This window comes from Tamandua tetradactyla, chromosome X (genome assembly GCF_023851605.1).
Source record: "Tamandua tetradactyla isolate mTamTet1 chromosome X, mTamTet1.pri, whole genome shotgun sequence".
NCBI classification, from domain to species: Eukaryota; Metazoa; Chordata; class Mammalia; order Pilosa; family Myrmecophagidae; genus Tamandua; species Tamandua tetradactyla.
In genome coordinates this window covers 64,582,469-64,606,911 of record NC_135353.1, presented here as the reverse complement: position 1 = coordinate 64,606,911, position 24,443 = coordinate 64,582,469, and the positions used below count along the sequence as shown (strand labels likewise).

Sequence of the window (24,443 nt, the reverse complement as noted above, 5' to 3'; positions counted from 1 at the left end):
CAAACTCCAACATCCTTTTCTTACAAAAACACTTTAAAAGGTAGGAATCAAAGGTAATTTCTGTAATATGATAAATGGCATATATTATACACCCAAGCCAGCATCATACTCAATGGAGAGAGATGGAAAGCTTTCCTGCTAAGATCGGGAATGAGACAACGATGCCCTCTGTCACCACTATTATTCAAAATTGTGCTAGAAGTTCTAGCTAGAGCAATCGGGCAGAATGAAGAAATAAAAGGCATCCAAATTGGAAAGGAAGAAGTAAAACTTTCATTAATTGCAGATTAAAAAATATCATACTTGGAAAATCTTGAGAAATCTACAGAAAGTTACTTGAGCTAATGAACACATTTAGCAAGGTGGCAGGCTACAACATTAATGTGCAAAAATCAGTAATGTTTCTATATACAAGCAATGACCTAACTGAGGAGACAATTAAAGAAAAAATTCCATTCAAAATAGCAACTAAAAGAATCAAGTATCTAGGAATGCAATTAACTAGAGACAGAAAGGACTTATACACAGAAAACTACATAACATTGCTAAAAGAAATCAAAGAAGATCTGTATAGGTGGAAAGACATTACTGCTCATGGATATGAAGGTTACATATAGTTAAGATGTGAATTCTACCCAAATTGATCTACAGATTCAAAGCAGTACCGATCAAAATTCCAACAACCTACTTTGAAGACTTGGAAAAGCTAGTTACCAAATTCATGTGGAAGGGAAAGAGACCCAGAACAGCTAAAAGCATTCTAAAAAATAAGAACGAAGCGGTGGAAGGGATTAATACTTCTTAATGTAAAAACTTATCATAAAGCCACAGAGGTCAAACAGCATGGTACCGGCACAAAGATATAAATATTGACCAATGGAATCTAATTGAGAGTGCAGAAACCCACCAAAAAATATATGGTCTACTAATCTTCAACAAAGCCCCCAAATCCATGGAACTAGGACAAAATAGTCCTTTCGGTGAGTGGGCATGGGAGAACTGGATAATAGCCAAAAGAATGAAAGAGGGCCTTCACCTTACATCCTATACAAAAATTAACTCAAACTGGATTTAACACCTAAATATAAGAACTAGTAACATAAAGCTCCTAGAAGAAAAGTTAGGGAAACATTTTCAAGACCTAGTAATAGGAGGTAGATTCCTAAACTTTACACCTAAATCACAAGCAACAAAAGAAAGAATACATAAATAGGAACTCCTTAAAATCAAATGCCTTTGTGCCTCAAAAGGATTTGTCAAAAAGGTGAAGAGGCAGTCCACTCAAGGGGAGAAAATATTTGGAAATCACGTGTCAGATAAAGGTTTGATATCCTGAATACATAAAGAAATCATTCAACTCAACAACAACAAAAAACAATCCAATTAGTAAATGAGCTAAAGACATGAATAGGCATTTTTCTGAAGAACAAATATGATGACTAAAAAGCACATGAAGAGTGTTCATTTTCATTAGTTATAAGGGAAATGCAGATCAAGACTATCATGTGATACCACCTCACAATTTTAAGAATGCATGCTATTAAGCAAACAGGAAACTACAATTGTTGGAGAGGATACTGAGAAACTGGGACACTTATGCACTGCAGGTAGTAATATACAATGGCACAGCCATTATGGAAGACAGTTTTGGTGATTCTTTAGGAATCTAAATATCAAGTTACCCTATCACCCAGCAATACCACTACTCAGTATATACCCAGAAGAGCTGAAAGATGTGTCCAAACAAACATTTGCATACCGATATTCACAGCAGCATTATTCACAATCATGAAAGATGGAAACAATCCAAATGCCCATCAACAGAAGAGTGGATTAACAAAATGTGACATAAAGGGAGCAAAGGATTTTATTCTTCACAAACTGGTAAAATAATGACACCAGTAGACTGTGATGTAATGTATATATAATATAAAACCTAGAACAATCATTTGAAAACATGCATAAAGAGATACAATAAAAATACTGCAGGTAATATTTATATTTGGGGTAGTACATTATCAAATTTAACTGCCATGGTCAGTTTAGTTGGAACACCACAGGAACATGGAATCTTGAATAGGGCAAGAGATTTTGTTGGTTTCTCCACGTTAGTGTGATGCCCCAATATATCCCAGAGGAATTTGGGCAGTGAGTAAAGAACTATTTGCAAAGTCCACTTGGAAGACTGAGGAGAAAGGAAGAAATACTCAACTTCCCCATTTGGAGAATTATTGATATTCTCAAAAGCAGTGGGCACAACCAAATCAATAGGCTGAGCCCTAGATCTTAGTGTTTGCCCCTGTATTAGTTAGGGTTCTCTAGAGAAACAGAATCAACAGGGAACACTCGCAAATATAAAACTTATAAAAGTGTCTCACGTGACCATGGGAATGCAGAGTCCAAAATCCGCAGGGCAGGCTGTGAAACCAACGATTCCGATGGAGGCACTAGATGAAATCACATAAGAAGCTTGCCAGCTGAAGCAGGAAGAGAGCCTGCCTCTTCTGAATCCTCCTTAAAAGGCTTCCAATGATTAGATTAAGCATCACTCATTGCAGAAGACACTCTCCTTGGCTGAGGCTGATTACAAATGGAATCAGCTGTGGATGTGGCTGACATGATCATGATTTAATTCTATGAAATATCCTCATTGCAACAGACAGGCCAGCAACTGCCCAACAAGACAAACAAGTACCACCACTTGGTCAAGTTGAAACATGAACCAGACCATGACAGTCCACCCCTTCTCAACTTGGCAGCTATATATATCACCATAAATGATACCTAATTTCTAAATAAAAAAACCTTAAAACATACTTTTTTTTCACCTAACAATACTCAACTGTTCTGCACATAACTGGAAACACATTTAATCTCTCCAGAATAGGGTGCAAGTCCTTGGGTAATATGCATTCTTAAACTTGATATCTTACAACTTAAATAGTATAGCAGGAACAAAACAACATTACAGTCCTCATTTCTGTAACTGATCACGTGGTCGAAGTTCATAATTATCACTACCTTCTTCCACTACCCATTCCATGTTCCCTTTACCCTCAGCAAGCACTTCAGTTGGCTGTAGTTCTTTTCCTGGTGGGGTGACACAAACCTTCATACCTGAAGTTTCAGACCCATCCTGGATTGTGCTGTTGCAGTTTTCCATTGATTTTAATCACACGGCATGGTAGTACTAAAAGATGCCCTAGGGGATCTCGTATATTCCAAGAAAAGCCTTCTTTACCTCCATTATGTAGTTGCAGTACAATTTCCCCCTGATAGTCAAGGTCAATCACCCCAGACAATAATGCAATCCCCTTCTTGGCTTGTTGATCCAGGGGCATGAGTAGCCCAAAGTGACCAGGTGGCAGTCTTAGATTCCAGTTCAATGGAATCATTGTTGTTTCTCCTGGTAGAAACACTCCCCCTTTTGGAATTAAAACCTGTAGACCAGCAGAGCTCAGGGTCGCAGGGACAGGAAGCAAAAATTTTCCTAGTGAATCACTAGGGGTAATAATGAGTGGTGCCACTCCCATTTCCACCCCTTGGTTCCTGGACCCATGGATCCTGGCTATGGGAGAAACAGCACTATACAGCGGATGCTGATTCAGAGCATATACAGCTTCCTGAAGAACATTAACCCAGCCTTTCAAGGTATTGTCACCTAGTTGGCACCGTAATTGAGTTTTCAAAACGCCATTCCACCGTTCTATCACTCCAGCTGCTTCTGGATGATGGGGAACATGGTAAGACCAGAGAATTCCATGAGCGTGTGCCCATTCCCGTACTTCATTTGCTATGAAGTGTGCTCCTTGATCAGAAGTGATGCTATGTGTAATACCATGATGATGGATAAGGCATTTTGTAAGCCCACAGATGGTAGTTTTTGCAGAAGCATTGTGTGCAGGGAAAGAAAACCCATATCCAGAGTATGTCTATTTCAGTTAGAACAAATCGCTGCCCCTTCTATGAAGGGAATGATCCACAGTAATCAACCTGCCACCAGGTAGCCAGCTGGTCACCTCAGGGAATGGTGCCATATTGGGGGCTGAGTGTGGGTCTCTGCTGCTGACAGATTGGGCATTAAGCAGTGGCTGTAGCCAAGTCAGCCTTGGTGAGTGGAAGTCCATGTTGTTGAGCCCATGCATAACCTCCATCCCTACCACCATGACCACTTTGTTAATGAGCCCACTGGGCAACGACAGGAATTGCTGGGGAAAGCAGGTCACTGATATCCACAGAATGGGTCATCTTATCCACTTGATTATTAAAACCTTCCTCTGCTGAAGTCACCCTCTGGTGCACATTCACATGGGACACAAATATGTTCATGTTTTCAACCTACTCAGAAAGGTCTATCCACATACTTCTTCCCCAGACCTCTTTGTCACAATTTTCCAATTATGGTCTTTCCAAGTCCTTGACCATCCAGCCAAACCATTAGTAACACCCCATGAGTCAGTATACAAAAGCACCTCTGGCCAGTTTTCCTTCCAAGCAAAATGAACAACCAGGAGCACTGCTCGAAGTTCTGTCCACTGGGAGGATTTCCCCTCACCATTGTCCTTCAAGGACACCCCAGAAAGGGGTCGTAGTGCTGCAGTTGTCCACTTTCAGGTGGTACCTGCACATCACGCTGAACCATCTGTAAACCAGGCCCAAGTTTTCTCTTCCTCAGTCAATTCACTGTAAGGAACTCCCCAGGAGGCCATAGCTCTGGTCTGGGAAAGAGAAGGTAATGTGGCTGGAGTGGAGACCATGGGCATTTGCGCCACTTCTTCATGTAACTTACTTGTGCTTTCAGAACCTGTTCTGGCCCTATCTTGATTATACCACTTCCATTTTACAACAGAGTGTGGCTGTGCATGCCCAACTTTATGGCTTGGTGGGCCAGACAACAACCAGTTCATGACAGGCAACTCAAGACACATGGTAACTTGGTGACCCATGGTTAAGCGTTCAGATTCTATTAAGGCCCAGCAGCAGGCCAAAAGCTATTTCTCAAAAGGAGAGTAGTTATCTACAGCACATGGCAAGGTTTTGCTTCAAAATCCTAAGGGTCTGCACTGTGATTCTCCAACAGGGGCCTGTCAAAGGCTCCAGACAGCATCGCTATTTGCCACTGACACATCCAGCACCATTGGATCTACTGGATCATACAGCCCAAGTGGCAGAGCAGCTTGTACAGCAGCCTAGACCTGTCTCAGACCCTCCTCTTGTTTAAGTTCCCACTCAAAACTAGCAGCTTTTCTGGTCACTCGATAAATGGGCCAGAGGAGTACACCCAAATGAGGAATATATGGTGGCCAAAATCCAAAGACACCAACTAGGCGTTGTGCCTCTTTTTTGGTGGTAGGAGAAGCCAGATGCAGCTACTTATCCTTCACCTTAGAAGGGATATCTCAACATGCCCCACACCACTGGACACCTAGAAATTTCACTGAGGTGGAAGGCCCCTGTATTTTTGTTGGATTTATCTCACATCCTCTGACACGCAAATGCCTTACCAGTAAGTCTAGAGTAGTTGCTACTTCTTGCTCACTAGGTCCAATCAACATATCATCAATATAATGGGCCAGTGTGATGTCTTGTGGGAGGCAGATCAAGGTCCCCACAGACAAGATTATGAAATAGGGCTGGAGAGTTTATATACCCCTGAGGTAGGACAGTGAAAGTATATTGCTGACCTTGCCAGCTGAAAGCAAACTGTTTCTGGTGATCCTTACTAACAGCTATTGAGAAAAGGTCATTTGCCAGATCAATAGCTGCATACCAGGTACCAGGGGATGTATTGATTTGCTCAAGCAATGATACCACAACTGGAACAGCAGCTGCAATTGGAGTTACCACCTGGTTGAGCTTACAATAATCCACTGTCATCCTCTAAGACCTGTTTGTTTTCTGCACAGGCCAAACAGGATAGTTGAATGGAGATGTAGTGGGAATCACCACCCCTGCATCCTTCAAGTCCTTAAGTGGCAGTAATCTCTGCAATCCCTCCAGGAATCCAGTATTCCTTCTGACTTAATATTTTGCTAGGTAAGGGCCGTTCTAGTGGCTCCCACTTGGCCTTTCCCACCATAATAGCCCTCACTGTTAGAGGGCCAACGTGGGGGTTCTGCCAGTTGCTCAGTATGTCTATACCAATTATTCATTCTGGAACTGGGGAAATAACTACAGAATGGGTCCAGGGGCCTACTGGACCCACTGTGAGACGGACCTGAGCTAAAATTCCATTGATCACCTGGCCTCCATAAGCCTACACTCTGACTTGTGGACCAGAGTGATATTCTGGATCCCCTGGAATTAATGTTGCTTCTGAACCAGTGTCTAATAATCCCCCAAATATCTGATCATTTCCTTTTCCCCAATGTACAGTTACCCTGGTGAAAGGCCATCGGTCTCCTTGGACCTTGGAGGAAGATAAACAGTATAAATTTGTGGCAGTGTAACAGGGTTCTCCCCCAAAGGGACCTGGCCTCCCCTTCATTCATGGGGCTCTGGGTATGTAAACTGTCTCAAGTCTTGAAATTGATTAAGGGCCCCTGACTCTGTGCTTTTGCAACTGAGGTTAGACGTCTGTTCACTTGACCTAGAACTCTTTTGTTTATACAGCTCAAACAAGAATGTAGTAGACTGCCCTTCTATTGTATTTCTAGGTACCCCATGATTTACTAGCCAATGCCACAAATCTCTGCGTGTCATATAATTTTGACGCCTCCTTTGAGTTTGCTGTCTATTATAATAGCCATGTCTACCCTGTCTTTGGCGATTAAGTGCTGCCACCTGGCTTCTGCCAACTCGGGATCCCGTCATCCCCATTGTGTTTAAGGATTCCAGCTCAGTGACAGCAGTTCCTATAGTAATATCTGACCTATAGAGAAGTGCAACTACAGAGTTCTTCAGGGATGATGATGCTAGGCTCACAAATTTATTGCTCACTCTTCTGGTAAAAGGTGCATCCTCCGGACATTCCTGGGGTATAAAAGAACAGGCTTTGCATGACAAATCCACTCTAACATTCCATCTCTCTAAGCCTCTATATTCCTTCATCTACATTATACTAGGGCAGTTCTGGCATTTCAACCTCTGGTAATATCGGCTACCTTTTGATCCATGTTTCAAGCAATCATCCAAGCAAACTGTTAATGGCTTTTCTAATCCCTCCAGCTACAACATTGAATGCAGAATCTCTGCTTGGTGGGCCCATATCAATAAATTCGGCCTGATCCAGCCTTATATTCCTCCCACCATTATCCCACACCCTTAAAATTAATTACCATAGTATTCCCCTGATTTCTGTCTATATAAATTGGAAAACTGACTCAGTTCTTTTGGAGTATAATGTACCTCCTCATGTGTGATACTTTGTACCTCACCTTTAGGGGCCTGTTGGGACTTTAATCTAGTTATATGTGCGGAAGGAATGAGGGGTGGTGGGGGTGGGTCATGAATAGAATTAGAAATATCTTCCAAGCCATTTGCTTCAGGGCATTCATTTCCAGTTTCATCTGGTGAGACAGGATTAATCACTCTAGGGCTAATCCCTTCAGATGGAGGTTGGGTGGTCAAATCCTCAAGGCAGGGTGGAGGTGGGGTGGCTATGTCTTCAGGGCAGAAAATTACAGGGTTATCTAGAGAAGACTCAGCATGACCTAGGGTTTCAACCTCACCCCCGACATCATTATCAATCCATATGTAACCATCCCATTTTTCAGGGTCTCACTTCTTTCCAATCAATGCCCTCATTTTAATGGCAGACACCATGCAACATTGAGATTTCAGTTTATGTTGTAAAGTTGCTACTCTAACAATAAGATTCTGATTCTGATTTTCAGAGATCTCAAGTCTACTGCTACAGGAAATAAGATTTTCCTTCAGGACACTCATAGAAACTTCTACATCTGTCAGATAGTGCTTAATCTTCTTTTTTGTAGCCTTAAGCCCATCTCTTTCACTCTTTAATGTACCCAGTGTATCTAACAACAACCAGCCATCATCTCTGTATCTCTAATTTCCACAAAACTCTGTAAAAGTGTCAAAAACATTATTCCCCAGAACCTGGCTTTGTACAAGCAAAGCATTAGGAGAATCTAATGGTGATATTTTGACTATCTCTTTTGCCAACTCACTCCATGGACTGGGAGTGTCATTCTGTGTGCTGGTTTGAAAAGCCATGTTTTAATCAAAATCCCATTTCATAAAGTAGAATAATCCCTATTCAATACTGTATGTTTAAAACTGTAAGATTCAACATAGATCATCTCTTTGGATGATGTGATTTAGTCAAGGGTGGTTGTTAAACTGGATTAGGTGATGACATGTCTCCACCCATTTGGGTGGGTCTTGATTGGTTTACTGGAGTCCCATAAAAGAGGAAACATTTTGGAGAATGGGAGATTCGTAGAGAGGAGAGAATGCTGCAGCACAATGAGGCAGAGAGTCCACAAGCCAGCGACCTTTGAGGATGAAGAAGGAAAATGCCTCCTGGGAAGCTTCATGAAACAGGAAGCCAGGAGAAGAAGCTAGCAGATGACGCTGTGTTTGCCATGTGCCCTTCCAGATGAGAGAGGAACCCTGACTGTGTTCGCCATGCACCTTTCCAGATGAGAGAGAAACTCCGTGTTTAGCATGTGCCCTTCCACTTGAGAGAGAAATTGTAAACTTCACTGGCCTTCGTGAACCAAGGTATCTTTCCCTGGATACCTTTGATTGGGCATTTCTATAGACTTGTTTTAACTGGGACATTTTCTCAGTCTTAGAATTGTAAACTAGCAACTCATTAAATTCCCCCTTTTAAAAGCCATTCCATTTCTGGTATATCACATTCCGGCAGCTAGCAAACTAGAACATTCTGATTATGGGAATCAGAGTCCTTAGTGCCTTTGTGTCTAGTCAGAGTAGAAAATCAGTCATAAAAACCCATTTTTAAGATTCTTTTTCTTAAGAACCACTCCTGGTACCAAGATGTATTCATTAAGGTTCTCTAGAGAAACAGAATCAACAGGGAACACTCGCAAATATAAAATTTATAAAAGTGTCTCACGTGACTGCGGGAATGCAGAGTCCAAAATCCATAGGGCAGGCTGTGAAGCCGGCGATTCCAATGGAGGGTCTGGACAAACTCCACAGGAGAGAGTCACCAGCCGAAGGAGGAAGAGAGACTGTCTCTTCTGAATCCTCCTTAAAGGGCCTCCAGTGATTAGATTGAGCATCACTCATTACAGAGGACACTCCCCTTGGCTGATTACAAATGGAATCAGCTGTGGATGTGGCTGACGTGATCATGATTTAATTCTATGAAATGTCCTCATTGCAACAGACAGGCCAGCACTTGTCCAACCAGACAAACAGGTACCACCACTTGGCCAAGTTGACACATGAACCTGACCATGATAGCCCCTGTGAAACTTATTCCTGTAAAGTATAGGCTACATTTACTTAAAATTAGCCCTAACAATCACCCCAGAGACCTTCCTTTGTTGCTTAGATATGGCCTCATTTTCTAAGCCGACTCAGCAGGTGAACTCACTGCCCTCCCTCCAACATGGGACAGAACTCCCAGGGGTGTACATCTCCCTGGCAATGTGTGATAGAACTCCTGAGATGAGCTGCGACCTGGCATCATAGGCTTCAGAAAGCCTTCTTGACCAAAGGGGGAAGAGAGAAATGAGACAAACTAAAGAATGATTGGCTGAGAGATTTCAAACAGAGTTAAGTGGTTATTCTGAAGGTTATTTGTACACATTATATAGACATCCCCTTTACAGTTTATGGTGTATTATGTGACTGTGTGATTGTGAAAACCTTATGTCTGATGCTCCTTATATCTATGGTATGGACAGATGAGTTACAAACATGGATAAGAAATAAACAAATAATAGGAGGAACAAAGGTTAAAGCAAATTGAGTAGATTGAAATACCAGTGTCAATGAAAGGGAGTGGTAAGGCACATGACATGTATGAATTTTTTCTTTTTTCTTCATTTTACTGGAGAGATGCAAATGTTAAAAAAAAAATCATCATGGTGATAAATACACAACTATGTATATTGTGAGTCATTGATTGTAACCATGTCAAGAATGCTTGTATGTCAAGAACGCTTGTACAGTTTTTTATTTCCGGGACTTCCGGAGAAGATGGCGGCTTAGTAAGACGCGCGGGTCTTAGTTCCTCCTCCAGAAAAGCAACTAAAGAAACAGAAACAATACGAAACAACTCCCGGAGTCACGACAGAGACCAAAAAGACAGTGTACCCCATTCTGGAACGGCTGAACGGGCAGGGAGAATCCACTGCGGTGAGATACCCGAGGGGCGCACATTTTCCCGGCTGGGGCGGCTGGTGACTGGGGTCCCCTCCACGCACGTGGCTCCCCGGTCTGACTGGGAACATTGGATAGCGGGGCCCTCCTGTCACGCTTGGCGTCTCGGGCCAGCTGGGCAATTTGGACCGGCACTCCCCCAAGCCGCGGCCAGCAACCCCCGCCTCCACGCGCGGTTTCCCGGGCCGACTGCCCTGCAGACAAACGACTGCCACGAGCGCCACCTACTGGGCAGGAAAAGAAAAACAGAGCCCAGAGATTCCACAGAAAAACCTTTCAACCAGCTGGGTCCCACACCCAGGGAAATCTGATCAAATGCCCAGACACCAGCAGAAAATAATGGATGATGCTCGGAAAATTGAAGATATGGCCCAATCAAAGGAATAAACCAATAGTTCAAATGAGATACAGGAGCTGAGACAACTAATGCTGAATATACGAACAGAAATGGAAAAACTCTTCAAAAACCAAATCAATAATATGAGGGAGGACATGAAGAAGACATGGGCTGAACAAAAAGAAGAAATAGAAAATCTGAAAAAACAAATCACAGAACTTGTGGGAGTGAAGGACAAAGAAGAAAAAATGGAAAAAACAATGGATACCTACAATGGTAGATCTAAAGAGACAGAAGCTACAATTAGTGAACTGGAGGATGGAACATCTGAATTCCAAAAAGAAACAGAAACTATAGGGAAAAGAATGGAAAAACTTGAGCAGGGGATCAGGGAACTGAATGACAATATGAAGCGCACAAATATACGTGTTGTGGGTGTCCCAGAAGGAGAAGAGAAGGGAAAAGGAGGAGAAAAACTAATGGAAGAAATTTTCACTGAAAATTTCCCAACTCTTATGAAAGACCTAAATATACAGATCCAAGAAGTGCAGCGCACCCCAAAGAGAATAGACCCAAATAGGCGTTCTCCAAGACATTTACTAGTTAGAATGTCAGAGGTCAAAGAGAAAGAGAGGATCTTGAAAGCAGCAAGAGAAAAACAATCTGTCACATACAAGGGAAACCCAATAAGACTATGTGTAGATTTCTCAGCAGAAACCATGGAAGCTAGAAGACAGTGGGATGATATATTTAAATCACTAAAAGAGAAAAACTGCCAACCAAGACTCCTATATCCAGCAAAATTGTCCTTCAAAAATGAAGGAGAAATTAAAACATTTATAGACAAAAAGTCACTGAGAGAATTTGTGACCAAGAGACCAGCTCTGCAAGAAATACTAAAGGGAGCACTAGAGTCAGATACGAAAAGACAGAAGAGAGAGGTATGGAGTAAAGTGTAGAAAGAAGGAAAATCAGATATGATATATATAATACAAAAGCCAAAATGGTAGAGGAAAATATTATCCAAACAGTAATAACACTAAAAGTTAATGGACTGAATTTCCCAATCAAAAGACATAGAATGGCAGAATAGATTACGACCCAGCAATACCACTGCTAGGTATCTACTCAAAGGACTTAAGGGCAAAGACACAGACGGACATTTGCACACCAGTGTTTATAGCAGCATTATCTACAATTGCAAAGAGATGGAAACAGCCAAAATGTCCATCAACAGACGAGTGGCTAAACAAACTGTGGCGTATACCTACAATGGAATATTATGCAGCTTTAAGACAGAGTAAACTTATGAAGCATGTAATAACATGGATGGACCTAGAGAACATTATGCTGAGTGAGTCTAGCCCAAAACTAAAGGACAAATACTGTAAGGTCCCACTGATGTGAACCGACATTCGAGAATCAGCTTGGAATATGTCATTGGTAACAGAGACCAGCAGGAGTTAGAAACAGGGTAAGATAATGGGTAATTGGAGCTGAAGGGATACAGACTGTGCAACAGGACTAGATACAAAAACTCAAAAATGGACAGCACAATAATACCTAAGTGTAATGTAACTAGGTTGGAACACTGAATGAAGCTGCACCTGAAATATGGTTTTTTGTTTGTTTGTTTGTGTGTTTGTATCTTTTGTTTTTGTTTTTTTCTTTTTCCTTTTTATATATATATATATTTTATTAGTATTATTATTTTAATTCTCTTCTCTATATTAACATTCTATATCTTTTTCTGCTGTTTTGCTAGTTCTTTTCCTAAATCGATGCAAATGTACTAAGAAATGATGATCATACATCTATGTGATGATACTAAGAATTACTGAGTGCATGTGTAGAATGGAATAATTTCTAAATGTTGTGTTAATTTCTTTTCTTTTTTTTGATTAATAAAAAAAATTTAAAAAAAAAGAACGCTTGTACATCAAGAAGGTTTGTGTGTTTGTTCATTGTTTATAATAAAAATAAATTTTAAAAAACATATATAATATATATATAACATATATAATAAACATATAATATAACTTTTACAATGTGACTATGTGATTGTGAAAATCTTGTGTCTCATGCTCCTTTTATTCAGGGTATAGACAGATGAGTAAAAATATGTGGATAAAAAATAAATAATAGGGGGATAAGGGGTAAAAAAATTGGGTAGATTGAGAGGGACGGATAAGGGGTATGGGAAGTATGAATTTTTTCTTTGTTCCTTTTACTTCTTTGTCTGGAGTGATGTAAAGGTTCTAAAATAATCATGACAATTGATAGAACAATTAGATAGACAAAAAATTAGCAAGGACATAGAAGAACTCAATAGTAACACTAACCACCAACCGACATTTATAGAAACTTCACCAATTACAGTAGAACAAACATTCTTTTTAAATGCTCATGGAACATATACAAGATATTTCATGGGCCATAAAACAGGTCTTGCAAATTTAAAAGAATTGAGATCATACAGATTGTGTTCCCCAACCACAACGGAATCAAACTAGAAATCAGTAACAAAAAGGTAACAGGAAAATCTACAAATACTTAGAAACTAAACAACCCATGGGTCAAAGAAGTCTCAAGGAAAATTTTAAAAAATATATTGAATTGAATGAAAATTAAAATACATTATACAAAAATTTGTGGAACACAGGGTGCATGGGTGGTTCAGTGGTAGAATGGTAGCCTTCCATGCAGGAGACCTGGGTTCAATTCCCAGACCATGCACCATCCCCCCCAAAATTTGTGGGACACAGTTAAAGCAGTACTGACATAAAAATTTAAAGGATTAAATGCACCCATGAGAAAAGAGAAAAGGTCCCAAATCAATTATCTAAGCTCCTGCCCCATGAATCTAAAAAACAAAGAGCAAATTAAACTCAAGCAGGTAGAAAGAAAACAGTAAACTTAAAAGCAGAAATCTGAAACTGCAAACAAAGGCTATAGAGAAACTCATTGAAACGAATTGATTCTTGGTAAAAGTAAAAAAAAATAACAAACCTTTACCAAGACTTACAAATGAAGAGATCTACAAATAGAGAGAAAAAACACAAATTTCAAAAAGCAGGGAATATCATGACAGAATCTGCAGACAACAAAATGACAAGAAATAAAGTCTCAGTGGCTGAGAGATTTCAAACAGAGTCAAGAGGTTATCCTGGAGGTTATTCTTACGCATTATATAGATACTCCTTTTAGCTTATGGGGAAGTACCTGAAACTGTAGAGCTGTGTTCCAGTAGCCTTGATTCTTGAAGATGATTGTATAAAGATAAAATGTTTACAACGTAACTGTGTGATTGTGAAAACCTTGTGTCTGATGCTCCTTTTATACAGGGTTATGGACAGATGAGTTAAAAAATGAGGATAAAAAAATAAATAAATAATTGGAGACAAAGGGAAAATTGAGTAGATTGAAATAATGTGGGTAAATGAAAAGAAAGGGTATAGGATAGATGAGTTCTTTTTTTTCTTTCTATTTCTCTTTCTGGAGTGATACAAATATTCTAAACATGATCATGGTGAAGAATACACAACTATGTAATGATATTATGAGCCATTGATTTCATAATATGTTTGAACTGTACATGTGTGGATATTTCTCAGTAAAAATATATTTTAAAAAGGACATGAAAACTTTATGCTCACAAATTTGATAATTTAGATGAAATGGATCAATTCCTTGAAAAACACAAACTACCACAACTCACTCACATTATGATATAAATAATCTGAATTGGCCTATAGCTAATAGTTATATTCATAATTTAAAGACTCCAGGCCGAAATGAATTCACTGGAAAATTCTACAAAATGTTTAAAGAAGAATTTCTTTCAGGAAATACTAGAAAATAAGTAGTTCCCAACTCATTTTATGAAGTTAATATTATACCCTGACCAAAGTGAGGCAAAGACAATATATAAAAAAAGAAAACTACAGACCAATAGTCCTCATGAATATAAATGCAAAACTATGTAACCGAATATTAGAAAATAGAATTCATCACTAAATATATAAAAAGAATTATACACTATGACCAAGTGGGATTTATTCCACAGATGCAAAGTCCACTTGATATTTGGAAATGAATCCAGGTTATACACTATATCAACAGGATAAAGAAGAAAAATAGCATGATCATGTGAATCAATGTAGAAAAAGGTAATGACAAAATCCAATATCCACTCATGATAAAAAAAACTCTCAGGAAACACAGGAATAGAGGGAACTTCCTCAACTTGGTAAAGAAAATCTACAAAATCCCAACAGCTAACATTATACTTAACGGGAAAGATTAAATGCTTTTCACCTAAGATCAGGGACAAGGCAAGTATACCTGTTTTCATAACTCTCAACCATAATAGTACTGGAAGTTCTAGTCACTGCACTAAGTAAGGCCAGAAAAAGAAAATGCTTCCATATCAGAAAAGAAGAGATAAAGTTGTCCCTAAATTTGCAGAAGACATGTTTGTCTACTTGGAAAATCCCAAGAAATCTACAAAAAACTTCCGAGAATAAGTGAGTTTAGCAAGGTAGAAATATACATAAAACAACTGCATTTATATATATACTAGCAATGAACACGTGGACACCAAAATTTAAAAATACAGCATCATAATCATTGAAAAAAATAAGAAACACTTATTTTTAACAATAGAAAAAATATATCAGTTGAACAGCATTTCTGTCTTTTGTATAACAATATTATCTATTGATATTATTCAAATTCTTAAATAAAGAGGAGCTATTTAATGCATCCTTATTTTGGATGCTTTTTCTTCTAATTAAAAAAAGACACACATACACGCAAAAAAAAAAAAAAAGACACAAAGAGACATTTTACCAAAGAGGATATAAGCATATGAAAAGATGTCTAACAGTTTTAGCCATTAGGGAAACACAAAGTAAAACCCCAATGAGATTTTACTACACATCTATCAGAAGATAAAAAAATAATAATAATACCAAATGCTGGTGAAGATGTGGACAAACTGGTTCTCCCATACATTGCCAATGGGAATATACAATGGTACAGCCACTATGGCAAATTAGTCTGGCAGTTTCTTATAAAACAAAACCTGCCAACTACATACAACCCAGCAATTGCACTCCTGGGCATTTATCCCAGAGAAAGAAGATTTCTGTTCACAAAACCCTAAATACAAAACTTCATAACAGTTGTATTTGTATTAGCAAAAAACTGGAAACAACCCAAATGTTCCTCCACAGGTGAATGGTTAAACAATAGCAAGAGATACTACTCAGCAATGAAAAAGAATGAACAATTGATACACACAACAATGTGGATGAAACTCCAGAGAATTATGCTGACTGGAAAAAAAAAGCCAATCCAAAAAAATTGCAGGCTGTGTAATTCCATTTATATAATATTTTTGAAATGACAAAACTATATAATGGAGACAAGATTGGTAAATTGCCAGGGATTAAGGAGGGTATAGGGACATGAGAGAAGTAGATATGGCTATAAAAGGGCAAAATGATGGAATTTTTTGGTGATGGAAATGTTCTATATCTTGACTGTATCAACATCAATATCCTGGTTGTGATATTGTACTATGGTTTGCAAGATGTTACCACTGGGAGAAATTGAGTAAAGGGCACATGGGATCTCTGCATTATTTTTCACTACTGCATGTTAATCTACAATCATCTCAAAATTTAAAAACGAAAATCTTTTAGATATCTACAAAAGTGTAAGAAAAATAAAAATCCAAACAAATTGAGAAAAATACTTCATATTCATGCATCAAAGGGTTAAGATATTGCAACTGCATATCAATGAGAAACAGTTAAGTACCATGAGGTGGTTTCAAGCTGTATGTACCCTAGAAAAATACGTTCTTAAATTTACTATATTCCTATGGATGTGAACCTATTGTTAAATAGGACCTTTTGATGAGGATACTTCAGTTAAGACGTATGTGGCCTAGCCCAATCAGGATGGGTGTCGCTCCTATTAATGGAGTCCTTTATAAGTGGAACAAATTCAGACGTGAGAGAGAGAAAGCTACAGGAAGTAAGAAGTTGAAATCAACAAAATCCAAAAGAGAATGGAGAGACCAGATGCCACCATGTGTCTTGCCATGTGAAAAAGGAGTCAAGGATTGCTGGCAGCCAGCCCCAGAATGACACTCTTTCACCGTCTTTGGGGAGAAAGACTCACCTTGATGATAACTTGATTTGGATTTTCTTTTAGTCTCAAAATGATAAGCTAACACATTCCCATTGTTTAAGCCACCCCATTTCATGGTATTTGCTTAAACAGCCTAGGAAACTAAAACACCCCATATTAGAAAACTGAGCAAAGACTACAAACAGGCAATTCTTTTGCACTTTTAAACACACACAAACTCAGAGAAAAATACAATTAATCAATAAATAATTAGAAAAGAATTCAGTCTCACTAGTAATTAAGAAAATGTAAATAAAGATGATAATGATACCATTTTCATTGTTAAACTAATAAAGCTTAAAAAAAAGGGATAACATTCAAAGTATGCAACACTGCAGGGAAATGAACACTTTCAGAAGAGCAATAATAATCGCTAACATTTATTGTCTGTAACATCCCAGGCAAGGTTCTAAACATTTTATCTCTATTAACGTATCTAATCCTCAAAACAACCCTATGAAGTAGTTGCTGCTATTATCTCCATTTTACAGATACAAGTTAAGAGATTAAAAGTAACTTGCCAAGGTCACAGAGCTAGTAAAATTACATTATTAGCAAACATTTATTTCCTAGTTATTTCTTTTAATAACAGATAGGCATTATTTGAAAGCTCAAAAACCCATTTGTGCATGATTAAAATGATGACTCCCTAATGCAGTGACCAAAAATTCTAGCACCATAATTATTTCAACGCTACATTTCATCTCCTATGTCCTACAATGCCATATAAAAGTTATCATAATTACTACTACAAATTATAAATAAGTTATTCCTATATCAGCTAAATTTTTTTAAAAATTTTCTTTTCTGGTTATTTCCAAAAGCTCATAAATCATGACTATGAATACCTAATTTAATAAAATGTATTAAAAAGTAGAAAGTATTAACATCCCACTAAGCATATTCCCAAATTTCTAAAGATTTAAGGAATCAACAATAAACAGAAGTCATTACAAATTGCATTTTAGCTTAGCAAGATCCTAAATGTCTTCTCATTAACGTTCAATATAGATTAAATGTGTTTTTACTGAATCCTGATTATTTGAAAACTGTTAACCACATATGGCATGTAAGATGTTTCTTTTTCTTTTTTTTTTGCATGGGTAGGCACTGGGAACTGAACACAGGTCTCCGGCATGGCAGGCAAGAATTCTGCCTGCTGAGCCACCATGGCCCGCTTATTCACTCAGGATTAGAGTCTGGGAAAATGCCCAAATCAAGGCATCATCAAGGCAACCTGCATTATATTTTAATATTCTCTAAAATATTATATTATTCCAAAGATACACTTTCCTGTTCTATTACACCTCCTGATAAATTTCAGAAGTATTATTACAAAGAGGGAAAAAACAGATTGTAGATAAGAATGTATTTGCTAAACCCAAACATTGATTAAATAAATGCATAAAACATTTCAGTACAATTCTATTATTATTAAATGCCAATATATCTAGACTAGTACTTTTCAGAAAGTTGCAATTTTTTCAAAAACAAACATTTCTGGATTCTAACCTAAAAGTGCAAAACCAGGAACAGTTTATATTTAACTTCTAAAATATTCATCAATACCACTAATCCCCAAAAAGAAAAGTGACCACATTTAGATTTGAGTCAATCAAATAAAAATCTCAAAATTGATCTTGAATACTATGCTTCTCCACTAGAGAGCAGAGTTTAAACCTTACCCGTGGACTGTCCACCAAGATTGAAGGGAGCAACTGGTTGTGTAGCAATTCCACTAGATGCTTGAGTAGCTGGAGTGAAGGGTAATCCTGCAAATGCTGTTGGTTGAGCTGCATTCCCCATGGAGACAATATTGAAACTGGTACTCCCGGTCTGAGATGCACTTCCTCCGATGAATGAGAACCCTGTCGCTGTTGCAGACTGAGTAGCAGAGGCGGTAAAAGAGCTAAAAGCAAAAGGGGTGGATGTTGTTACCTGGTTTGATGAGCTATTGCTTGTTATAGCATTAGTAAGGGGCTGATCCCAGCCCCTGTAATCACTGTAGGTTGCATGAAAGCAGTGTCGCCCAAGTTCAATTTTGGTGCATTTATTCTAAATAGAAAAATGAAAAAAATCAATCTAATAGTTCTCTGACAAATTAAATGGCAACTAAGTAACACACAGCTCCTGTCAAATTAAATTTTAAATATAAACAATTCACTAGATTTCATTCAATAGGTTATTTCACCTTTATGAAGAAGGAAAGACAGCCAGATATTAACATGACTATGATCACTGTTTGCTCATCACAGACAAGGGTTACATAATGTGATTCACTCTAAGGAAATAAAAAAAAGTTTTAAAATGTTTCGATGAGAAAAGAATAGTTTAGAAAATTTTGATTTTAGTAGAGGCAACATGACACTAGCAGTCTGGCAGACTTTATTAAATAAGGTAAGTTTGTGTTTTAGATATTGAATCACAAAATCAAACAAGAGGCATCCCTAAATAGAATTCCTAGGAATTTTTGATGTTTTTCATGACTCACACACGCAAAAAAAAAATCCTTCCATATTTAAGTTACCCCTCCTAAGAGAGATTATTTAGCACTTGATTGTAAGTTATTAGATAACTATAATAGAAGAGGGGAGAATTCCAGAAAGTAATGTCTCAGCTTTCATCAGGCTATCAGGTGCTACTTAAAGAAACATCTGGGCCCAGCTGGACTTACCAAGGAAGGCAAAAAACAGAGCACCTCTTTAAAAATTCTGAGATGTGAGATATGAGATGTATATTCAAGGTCATTACAATGAACAATAAAGATCTCTCTAGAAAGAGATATTTAATAAGAAAGAAGCCTAATTTTAAGATGATATAGATCTAAAACTCAGCAAGTACTCCTCCTATGGCTCATATAAAATGAGGGGGACTCTAAATCATAATTCAGTGTGCCGTGTGCCTCAATTCTGAGATGGCTTCAATTAACAGGACTATTGTGGGAATGCAATGAGTGGCATAATTCCAAATAGTTGACTTATAAATGCCATACAATCTCTTTACCCTTTCCATGTTCTAAATTGAAAGCATGTTTTTGAGAGATGATTACCTTTGTAACTACTAAAAGAATCAGAAACTGTATTGCTCTTACCCTAAGGAAAATCCAGTTCCCACTGGGGCAGGAGTTGATGCAAATGGTGTTCCAAAGCTGAATCCTGTAGTCTGTGTAGTTGGAGCTGGGTTACTGAACGAAAACAGGCCGGCAGAAGATGCAACTGACTGGGAAGGAGTCCCAAAATTAAACCCTCCTGTCACAGGCGTAGAAAAAGTAAAACCCGTAGTTGAAGTGGTCGTTGTCTTTGCAGAGCCAAAAGTGAACCCACCTGCAGAGGTACCAGCTCCTCCAAAATTAAACCCGCTCATGACTCCAAACCCTAAAAAGGGGTAAAAGAGAAGCATGGAGGAAAAAAAAATTTAGAGATTTCAATGAGACCTCCAAGTTAAGCCAGTGAATGAAATCCACACTAGAATCATTCCCTCTTACTCCAAACTCCTAGAAATGCCAGTTAAAAATCACTGAATAAAAACAAGTTTTAGAAATACAAAGCAAAGATCTTCAAGAAAGAAAGACAAATTCCCAGGTAGCAGACAGAGGGAATTCAATATCTACAAGCAAGAGCTGAAGAGGATCAGCCCAAGGGAATGACTTGAATGAGACATATACCTCAACATCAGGAAATGTAATGCTGGATTGTGGGTACAATATGAGGCCACAGGCTCCTCAAGCAGCAGAGGCCTCTGGAAAAAAGACAATGAGGAGATGTGGGAACTCTAAGTCTGTACAGAAGATATGCATAAATGACTTGAATTTACATCACCTTTGTGATGTGGAATCATCAAACTATGATGCTTACATAAAATAGGTCAGGAATTGATGAAACCTTTAGGGTTCAGGCAGAGGCAATTATGACAGTACTGAAGAGGAAGTAACTTCCTAGATTACACATGATCAAAAGCAGTCCCCAGAGGACTGATTCAAAGATAAGAATTAAAAAACATCTAATTAAGTTCAATACCATAAAGGGCTGTCAACAGACTCAAAAAAATGAGAGAATTCTTATCCAAAGAATTACAGATAATAAAGCAATCTAAATGGCATATTAAAATTTAGATTTAATATTTCAAGGAGATCAAGAAAGGACAGCATCCATAAAATAAACAAGTGAATGTGAAAAAGAATGAAGAAATCCAAGAAAATGGATATCAGTATTAGAAATAAAAAGGCTCAAAAGATAGGTTTAAATAGACTAGGCACAGTTGTCGAGAAAAAAAAAATCAGTGAATTAGAAGATAGAACAGAAGAAATCTCCCAGAACACAGACAGATAAAGTAATAGGAAAAAAGAGATAAATTAAGAGGTAAAGAGAAAACAAAAAAGAAGCTCCAATATACATCCAAAAAGAATGCTAGAAGGAAATAATATTCACAGAATTAATGAGTTTACTAGACCGAAGAAAAATGAGTTCTCAGATTATAAGGACCATGAAGTGAAGCAGGCAATTCCTCCCCACCAATATTCATAACACACACTCCTTTCATACAATATATTGAAACTCTAGAATATTATTTATAGAGATTAAATTGTGAAACCTACAAGCATTTACCTAGAAAGGAGTAACAGTAAGATTGTCAGCATGCTTTTCGTTAGCAACAATAAATGTTAGAAAACAATGGAATAATATCTCCCAAGTGGTAGGGTAAAATATTTTAAACTAATTTAATTCTATTCCAGCTAAGCTTAATAAAAAGAAATGTAACAAAAAATTAATTTTGACACACTAGCTCTGAAAGGCAATTCTAATAAACCATTTCAAAAAAAAAAATTCATCAACTCTTAGAGCCCCATTACTTTATGCACCACTAGGGCAGGGAAAAAAAAAATCTACCTGTCACAATTTCTTAACACTGAAAACTTGTATTTTATACTTTTTGAAAGATCTCTTTTTAACACAGACATAGATTTTTAATAAAAAATGCACGCATTGAGAAAAAAGAACCTAACAAAGTATCTTTAAACTTCACATTCAGAATCCAATTTTAAACTAAAATGTCTTGATATCTTCTGTGCCATTAGGGCATTTCTTAAAAGAACTCATAAGAGAGCCAAAAGTTATTTTTGCTGTGCCTTAAGCCAGCTTTGCAAACATATATGGCTAGCCAACTTTTGACTCCCACTTTAGGAACATCAATAACTCTGATTCAACACTTCCTCCCCTGTCTATCAAAAACCACTGATTTTTATTTGTATCATATGTAAGTAAGGTTCTGATGATTTATCTGTCTGTTGAGATTGGGCAGTTTTTCTTGAGTGTTTGTATGCCTCATAATTTTTTGTTGTTGAAAATTGGACATGTATAGGACAGAAGAGACTAAAACAGATAATTTTTTTGCCTGGAAATAAGTACACCTTTCCTTTTGTTAGGTCTTTATTGTAGTAGCTTGCATTAATCTAGTTAGGAATTGGGCTAGGTTTGTGATTTGTTGTTGCTGTGCTTACCCTTTATATTCCCGAAGATAACAGCTTGTGCCTAGTTTGGGGGCAGGGGTGGTGGTTTACAGAGCAATGTTGGTTTGATTTTGAGCTTTAGGTCTTCCTGTTGTGGTATGCCCAAGTCTTGTTGCATGTTCTCATACCTCTCTTGTCCTTCTCCCAGCAACATTTCACTGTTACTTGCTATTTGATGCTTTTCAACTTGGCAGTGGGAGGTGGTAATGGTGGTGGCTGAGCTTTTTATCGTTTTGACTAAGGCATACACCCTGTTCCTGGGTCTCGAGGTGTGATCTCAGTTCTCTCTGCTCCACTCTTAGGGGCAGTTTGCAGTGTGTACATAATCCTGCTCCTCCCCAACAGTAGGGTTTTTCATCCCCTGTTCCCTTCTCCCAGCTGCAATGAATGTTCACCAAACATTCTAAACTGAACAATGTTAATTCCCTTCCCTTATTAAGATAGAGGAGACAGATGCCAGTGGATTTTGTCCTGCCTGCATGGCTGCTGTTCCCCTCCCCGAGGTCTGCAGCACAGTGGACACTTCATAGGGCTTTTTTCAATGTTGTCTATGAATGCCAGGTGGAGTTCATGGAGTAAGAGCCTGAAAGAAATGTGGGCTCCTCCAATATTTTAGGTCCCAGGGGGTTCACATGGTTCTGCAATTCTGTACTTTCCCATTCACTATGTTGTCAGCTATTTTAGTTAAACTCTTATTACTGGTTGGGTCTGACCCAGATGAGCATGTGTCGCATCTCCTCTTCCAGAAACAAACATTCTGGAAGAATCACACAGTTGTTTGGATCAACTGTTTACTAGCAGCCTCAGGCCTTGATGGTATGGGTTCAAATAAAATATTAAATTTGCAGTTAAAAAAAAAGCCATTGATTTTGATTACAGAGATTCTGGTTATTACCTGCACGCAAGAACAGCTATTATGTTACAACTGCCACCTGGCCAAAAATGATCCTAAGATACTGTCAACTGTTAAGATTCATTTCAATTTCAGAAATCTTAACATATTAAAAAATGTACCTCTTATAATTGATGAAATACAGCATTTTTGAGTAGTGTTACTCTCTTGGGTATAAGTGAAGCACCTTCCCAAGAATAACCCTGAAGGACAATATTTATCTGAATGTATTAGCTATGACATGCTTATTTTTTTTCTATGCTGTATGGCGGGGTCACATTTCATTCTTTTTCCATGTGAGTATCCCATTATTGCAGCCCCATTTGTTGAGTTTTTATTTGTCTCTTTCTTTCTTTGTTTGGAAAGTGCATGGGTATGACATGCTTATTTTTAAGTCATATACACCTCATAAAAATTTTTAAATGTGAGCTCCAAATAGTGATTTCAAGTATAATAACTCAGTTCTAGAAGGCACAGAAAGGCATTCTGAGCAGACTAAGAGTACTTGCTGTATTTACTGTTATGATTCCAGGGGTATCACTCTCTTGAGATTATAAATGGTGATAGAAAAATTCTTGAGCATTGCTATCAAGCCATGGTTTTGATATTGTAATAGAAATTGCAAATACTTTCAGATTTAAGTATTGTCATCAATATCACATTGACAGCCAAATGAAAGTCTTCTGGTAGCCATCAAAAGATGGAATTTTCTTCTTGTTCTCTTGCACATTTGTTGACTTTCTACTCTTTTGGAAGTGATTTTAAGGATCTTCTTATTAAATGAAGAATGTACCTTTAAAAATTTTTTACTTTAGAAATTTGGAAAATAAAACAAAAATACATCTTTCTGGAATAAAAATGCCATGTTTGTCACTAAGAACTTAGAATTAACATTTCTAGCCACCTCATTTAGATCTTAAATCTTTCATATCCTTTTTCATTTTTAAATCTATTGTGCTCAATTTCTGACAAAGGTGTTAAAAAAAGTTCCCCATTATTAGTATGGACTGTCAGTTTCTCCTTATAATTCCATTGCTTTTTGCTTTATGTATTTCGAGACTATGTTGTTAGGGGCAGAGTTCATAGTCTCTTGGTAGATATTTCCCTTTTCTTGGTGTGAAACGTCTGTCACTTTTAATACTAAATTGCCTAAAACCATATTTTATCTGACATTAATGTTGCCTAAC

The 24,443-nt window shown here is 37.9% G+C and overlaps 1 protein-coding gene across 1 annotated transcript in view; it reads right to left on the bottom strand.

The window, feature by feature from the left end:
- NUP62CL (nucleoporin 62 C-terminal like) overlaps positions 1-24,443 on the bottom strand; it is a 128,681-nt gene that overhangs the window by 90,700 nt on the left and 13,538 nt on the right. Inside the window, 4 exon segments of the mRNA XM_077145817.1 lie at positions 18,544-18,846; positions 18,849-18,913; positions 19,950-20,232; positions 20,523-20,596. Of these exon segments, the coding sequence (XP_077001932.1) occupies positions 18,544-18,846; positions 18,849-18,913; positions 19,950-20,221 (640 nt within the window). The 5' untranslated portion in view covers positions 20,222-20,232; positions 20,523-20,596.